At 49.8% G+C, this 6,684-nt stretch overlaps 2 protein-coding genes across 2 annotated transcripts; one reads left to right on the top strand and one right to left on the bottom strand.

The window, feature by feature from the left end:
* Positions 1 to 546: 546 nt before the first annotated feature.
* On the top strand, positions 547 to 1,817 carry LOC116245545 (cAMP-dependent protein kinase regulatory subunit). Its single transcript, XM_031617032.1, has 3 exons — positions 547 to 721; positions 768 to 1,096; positions 1,638 to 1,817. Exons 1-3 carry the CDS (start codon positions 547 to 549, stop codon positions 1,815 to 1,817), a joined length of 684 nt encoding a protein of 227 aa, XP_031472892.1.
* Positions 1,818 to 4,943: 3,126 nt separating this feature from the next.
* Positions 4,944 to 5,844, bottom strand: LOC116245544 (ADP,ATP carrier protein). The gene is made up of 2 exons (XM_031617031.1): positions 5,296 to 5,844; positions 4,944 to 5,186 (listed from the first exon to the last, which is right to left on the bottom strand). The coding sequence occupies exons 1-2, from the start codon at positions 5,842 to 5,844 to the stop codon at positions 4,944 to 4,946; spliced, it is 792 nt and encodes a 263-aa protein (XP_031472891.1).
* Positions 5,845 to 6,684: the final 840 nt, after the last annotated feature.

Raw genomic sequence — 6,684 nt, 5'->3', positions numbered from 1 at the left:
GTTTTTATCTAACCTCTCGTCTACAGTCTGGTCAAGAGCAGACCCGCCAATCCCGTCGCCTTTGCCATCTCTTGGCTCAAGGACTATGCCGACAAACATCGCAAGGCCGATGACTCGGATTCAGACGCAGAGGAAGAGAAACAGGGCGTCGCCGAACTCGAAGCCAAACTCATCAAGAAGAAGGCTCAGGGGAAATCACGCAGCAGGATCGCCATCTCGGAGGAAGTCTTCGGCAGCTTCAACAAGAAAGAGACTGTAGAGATCGCAGAGGTGCCCAAGGATCAAGAAACCACCCTTCTCATCAAGTCACTCATCAGAAACTCCATCCTTTTCCAAAATATCGACTCAAGAGATGAGGAGACGCTGATCAAGGCCATGGGATAGAAGGATTACGAAGCCGACGACAAGGTCATCGCCGAGGGGGATAGGGGGGATGACCTCTTCATCGTCCAAAGCGGAAAATACGATTGCTATAAGCTCATCGACGGAGAGGAGAGATATCTCAAGACCTACAGCCATGGGTAGGCCTTTGGATAATTGGCTCTCATGTACAATGCCCCCAGGGCCGCCACCATCATCTGCAAGGAGCCTGGAAAGCTCTACAAACTGGACAGGATCACCTTCAGCCAAGTGGTCAAGCAGGCCGCCTTCAAGAAGCGAGAACTCTACAAGAGCGTCATCGACAAAATCGAAGTTTTTTCTTCCATCAACGCTGTGGAAGGTATTAAATCTTTTACATAGGTAACAGTTCCTGGACATACTCAAAGAGGAAAGATACGAGGAAGGCCAATACGTGATCAAGCAGGGAGAGCAGGGAAGCAAGTTCTACATCATCCTCGAAGGCCAGCTGGTGGCAGAAAAGACAGAAACCGCATATGAGCTGCCACGTGTGGTCTACAAGTACAAGGAGGGAGAATACTTCGGAGAACTGGCCCTCCTGCACGACGTCTGCAGACAGGCAAGCGTAAAGGCTCAAACTTCCGTGCGTGTGGCCTACCTCGACCGGGAAAGCTTCAAGAGAATCTTCGGCAGCATGGAGGATATCCTGAAAAGAAACGAAGAGAAGTACAGCATGTCTTCTGAGGAACTAATTTGCGTATGATTCACATACTTATTCGACTTTTTTTACTTCTTGATAGCGAATATCATCCCAGTTTTAATGCCCGAGCTCAAGCTAGCAGCCATATGAATTATCCCCTTCGTTATGTATATGTGATCGATCACGAGAAAGCAATAAAGAATCATTAAAAATCCTTCATGATTCTCACCTGCTGCCACTTATGCCCGCAATGCTCAAGGCATTGATACACGGTATGGTGTATTGATTCTCCCGCCAAGTTGGTATGGTCTCTCGTGCAGCACTTTGAGACGCAAGACTTGAAGACCCTGTTATCGATGATTTCCAGGGGATTGGTCTTTTGGTTTCCCTTCTTCTACATACCCTAATTAATATTAAAATATGCGTATTATGTATGAAACAATGTAAAAGAAGGGAGGAAATAAGGCAACTCGATGGCATCATTTGAGAATCTACTGGATGTGCCTAACCTCGGCTCCGTCAGCGAGGTTCCCTCTTCGTTGATCAAATTGAGCAGCTTGTTGGAGTTCCTGTTAAATTCCCTAAACTTCTTGTTCAGTTTTCTCTTGAGTTTTCTGCGCTTGGCACTGAGGAGGCGATTGTCCTCGTTGAGGAGGTCGCCGATCCTCCGGATCAGCCACACCTTCTCCACGTATTTGTTGACGTTAAGGGAGGAGAGTTCCTTGCTTATCTTCATCATGGATTTGGAGTGCAGGGAAGGACGCTTTTCTTCGGCTAGGGGCTCGTTGTGGAGCTGGGTGAGGTTGGCTGCAGAGGACGAGGAGACTTATTTGATGGCCAATTTGGGAATATCGTTCTTGGAGGGAAGAGGAGCGTTGATTCTGAAGTGGGAGCGGTGGGTGGGGCCCTTGATGGTGGGGAGGTGAATTTTCATAAATAATTGTTCTATTTTAATTAATCGATCATTCCTTCTAAATCTAATACCGATCGATCCTCCATTAATTTTCCAACATTTTCACTCCCTCAACCATATTCAAGTAAATTAATAATCCTATTCCTCACATATAAACTATGCAATCCCAGCAGGAAAACTGCCAAACCCAATAGTAACTCCTCGCATCAACCGTGCTCATGATACGACCGTTCAGCTTCAGATCCAACGAGATGACCGTATAAAACAACTTCTACCAGGCATCGAATGAGGCGGAAGAACTGCAGAATATCAATAAGGATGCAACCAAATAGTTTGACTGCCTTGCTAACTCCTCACCATTGCAGGGTAAAAGTTATCGTCGCTCAAGACAGTGGCAAGAATGATACTCCTGACTCTGTCTTCCCCAACAACTGGGTTTCCTTCCACTCAAAGGGAAAGTTCATACTGTATCCTATGTTTGCACCCAATCGTAGACTCTAGCGCAGCATCGATATCTTCTCCAAACTCACATAGCATGGAATCTCCCACAGTCTTTTGAAAGATTACTCTGCCAGATAGAATGAGGGCATGTATCTTTAGGGAACGGGAAGCATGGTCTTGGATAGAACGCACAAAATAGCCTATGCAGCCATCAGTCCGAGGACCAATTAGCAGCTTTTCCACCAATTCTGCACGTAGAATGGCTTCAAAGGGTGTTCCTTCCGCGCCTACCAGACAGTCGATGGGAAGAGGGAGCTAATATACCACACAAACGTAATGATGTGGATAGGGGAAGGCGTTGCTGCAGCTTGCCTCAACTGCATCGATGACGAATCATAGCGAAAGCAAGTCCAGGCTCTCTTGTAATCATCGAAAAGGGACATAATCGAACTGGGTGAAGACCAAATTGCAAATTTCGCAGGCAACTGCCTCATGGTCCAAGGAAGAAACAACTGCAATATACTAGCGATGAGCCGAAAGGCGCTCGGCGCTTACACTAAATAGCAGCAAGACATAATCACCAAGCACGCATCCATTCTCGCAACGGACATCAGCACGATAGAGAAGTACGGGGGAGGAAGCGTGAGATGCATGCTGGCGTAAATTTACTGAGGATGATGGTGTGAAGATTATTATAGTTCAAAAAATCACCTCTTGAGGAGCCCCTTCATGGCCATTTTAAACTCGTATTTGGATATCTGCCCATCGTTATTGAGGTCGAAATCAGTGAGGATCTGGCGGTACACCTCGTAGTTGCACCCTCCGAAGGCCTACATTAGCTACGTCTTGGAGAGGTAGCCGTTCCGATCCCTGTCGATCATGTCGAACGCCCGTCCCACCAGGTTTTCACTCAAGAGGTATCCTTTGTCGATGGTCGATGTGATGAATTCTGCATAGTAGCATCCCTACATGAGTAGTCGATGAACCCGAGTGGTTCTTATCTAATTTCTGAAAGATATCCTTGAGCTCTGCGTCGGGGAGGGGCGGCATGCTTTCCAGGTAGCACCTCTGGAACTCCTCCCAGCTGATCTGGCCGTCGCCGTTGAGGTCGATGCTCTTGAACTTGCCCTCCAGCTCGCGGATCAGCTCGTTCTCCATGAAGTTGTGGGAGATGAAGACCATGATGGCCGACTGGAACTGGTTCATCTGGCAGAAACTGCGGATCGACTCGAACTCGCTCCCCACGAACAGGCGCCGGCTGCCCAACTCGTGGCTCAGCTTTATCCAGGGGTGCGACAGCGCCTACTTGGCAGTGATCCGCCCACCGGATCGTAGGTGAGCATCTTCTGCACCAGATCCTTGGCGCTTGGACTTATTTTGTTCCACCTTTGCTCGGGGAAGGGCACGTCGCCCTTGAGATAAGCTCGTAAATCTATGCGTCGTTGGGAGCCACGAAGGGCGGCCTTCCCGTGAGCATGATATAGAGGATGACTCCTAGGGACCAGATATCGCACTTCTGGTTGTACTTCTTCTTGATGACTTCCGGAGCCATGTAGTAGACCTAGCTAAGGGCTTCCTTACGCTTCCGACCTTGAGGGAGGTCTTTTTGGTTTCGGTGAAGGAGGTGCCCACTCCGAAGTCGATGATCTTGAGGTTCTTCTCGTGGTGGCTGAGGAACATAATGTTTTATGGCTTGAGGTCCCTGTGCATGATGTTGTGGGCGTGGCAGTGGTGGATGGCCGAGAGCAGCTGCTTCATGTAGAGCCCGCCTCGGCCTCGGTCAGCGTTTGCTCCTCGACGATCCTGGCGAAGAGCTCGCCGCCCTCGCAATAGTCCATAACGATGTAGATGTATTTCTTCTAGTAGTAGATATCGAAGACGCGCACGATGTTGGGATGGTCCTCAGTTATGGCAGAAGTACAAGTCGCTTCAGGATTAACGATTACTATAGTGCCTGGATCGATTTTTTCTTTTTCTCGATTCTTTTGGCTGCTCGTACAACTTTTGTTGATTTGTGAGTGACTTTATAGACGTTGCCATAGGTTCCTTCGCCCAGCAATTCATTGAGTACGTATTCGTCGATCATCCTGCACTTCTTGATCTGGATGAGGTTCTTGAGGGTGACGTTTTCGGCGGGGTCGGAGAGACTGCGTCGACGGATGGAGTCGCGGTCCGGCGGCTGGATGCACTCGATGCCCTCGCAAGAGTTACCCATCACGCGATTCAAGTTATTATTATTAAAACGTAGAAATATCATCAAACTCGCACTCCGCACACGCCCAGCATTGCACACGACCAGCAGCGAAGATAAGGAAGCAAATGAGCAGCCCCAATTTGAATAATGCCCCTTAAAACCTACTTGCAAAAAATTATTGGATTATGGAGTGAGGTGGCTTAATCAAATTTGATCACGCCATCGGAATTTATCATATTTCATCATTCAACATGCCCTACCGAAAATAAAACACATACTTTTTCCCGCCTTCAAGCAGCATATCGAGGGGATTAGTGACTGAGGATGGGATGCGACTACAAGAAATATAAAACCGATCATATGTTATGCTTCTTCTGGAATTCCACTTTCATCCTGTCGTAGATCGAAAAGACTGCTGCCCCCGTCACTCCGCCCACGATGTTGGCGGCCCCTCCTCGGAAGAAGGCCTTCCAACCGCCCTCGCTGTGGATCTTCCGCATGCACTCGACGTCCCCGAGAACTTCACCAACTCCCCAGAAGTCATCATCATCCTGCGTCGCACCGTGTCCAGCGGGTAGGACAGCGCTCCCGAACGATGGCTGCAAAGTAACCCATGCAGAAGGTCAGGACCATGTTTTCCTCCAAGTGGTGCGGCAGGTAGGGACGCATCGAGTCGTAAATCCCGAAGTAAAAGCCCCGGTAGATCACCATGCACAGGCAGGACACAGTGAAACCGCGGTAGAGGCCCTCCAAGCCATCGCTACGATAGGTTTTGCGTATGCAATCGAGCAGGCCGTTGTACTCGCCTCCGTTCCCGCTCTTGGCCTGGTTGGCCAGCCTGGTCCTCGCGAAGTCAAGCGGGTACACCATCATCTGCGTGGAGGCGCCAGCTGCCGCGCCGGCCACGAGGTTGCCGAGGAACTTGCTCGCGCCGTACCTCTCCTCGATGACCTTGCGGAAGAGGTCCCTGAAGGAGAAGTTGAGAGCCTGCGTGAGGAAGAAGCGGAGGGCGTTGGTGGCGTTGCCCTTGAAGAAGGCAGCAATGCCGTTTTCGATGTATAGTCTGCGGAAGCAGTCGGCAATACCTCCGTAGCGGTACGCGATGACGCCCTTCTGGATGAGGGCGTCCTGGACCTGCAGACGCAGCTTGACGACCTCGATGGGAGAGGCGATGGACTTGGAGATGTAGGCTGCAGTTCCGCCGAAGACGAACTCGACAAGGAAACTGCGGGATTTGTTCTGGTGGTGGGTTGCCATTGTTGGGATTATATTGGATTATATTAACCATCTGAGCTTGTTATGCCGTCAGAATAGGAGGGCATCGATCTTTATTGTCCTTTCCGCTTCTGATTAAAACCACTCCCGCCTGTTGCATCATTTCCTCCTTGCTGTTTTATCGGCCTTCTTGATCTTTTTATTACTGGAACTTCCATCACAACCCCGTCCCCATTTCTTATTCCCCGCCGCATTTCTCAACTCCGCATCATCCTCATTCACAAATAACTGCATCCTTGCCTTTTCTACCCCCATCGCAAAACCATATAAAAAGTCCATATTCTTCAGGCTTCTTCCCGAATTTGGGGCTCCCAATTTCCCATCTCCCGTCGACTTGCACGCTATCCAAAACTGATGAAAAAGGTTCAAAATCTAACGAGCTCTCATCTTAAATGGCTCGAGTCCATTTAATCTATAATAATAACATACCGAGTAGGACCATCGCATGCCCATCGAAGCCTGTCCCACGGTGCACCCCACCCCCGAGCAGTTCGCCAATTTCTACGAATTCACGCACCACCTCGATCGAACATATAAGAATCACTTTGGAATGGTGAAAGTAAGTTGGCTCTAACCGAGGTGGTGCCGCCCCCCGGCTGGAAGGGCACCATGCCCAACTACCAGGCCGCGCTCGATTCCCTCCACGTCACCCACCCCATCGAGCAGAACGTACAGGGAAACGCAGGCTACTTCGAAGCACGCAATATCGTACAGCCCAAGATGACCTTCCGCGCCTACCGCAAGTACGCCGAACGCCAGGACGCCCCCGTCTCGTCCAAGACCCCCGAGGAAAAGGAGAGATTGGTAAACTTGGATCGATTC

Source organism: Nymphaea colorata, unplaced genomic scaffold (assembly GCF_008831285.2).
Source record: "Nymphaea colorata isolate Beijing-Zhang1983 unplaced genomic scaffold, ASM883128v2 scaffold0730, whole genome shotgun sequence".
NCBI classification, from domain to species: domain Eukaryota; kingdom Viridiplantae; phylum Streptophyta; class Magnoliopsida; order Nymphaeales; family Nymphaeaceae; genus Nymphaea; species Nymphaea colorata.
The sequence above is the reverse complement of the archived record's forward strand: the minus strand, read 5'-3'. Positions and strand labels throughout refer to the sequence as shown.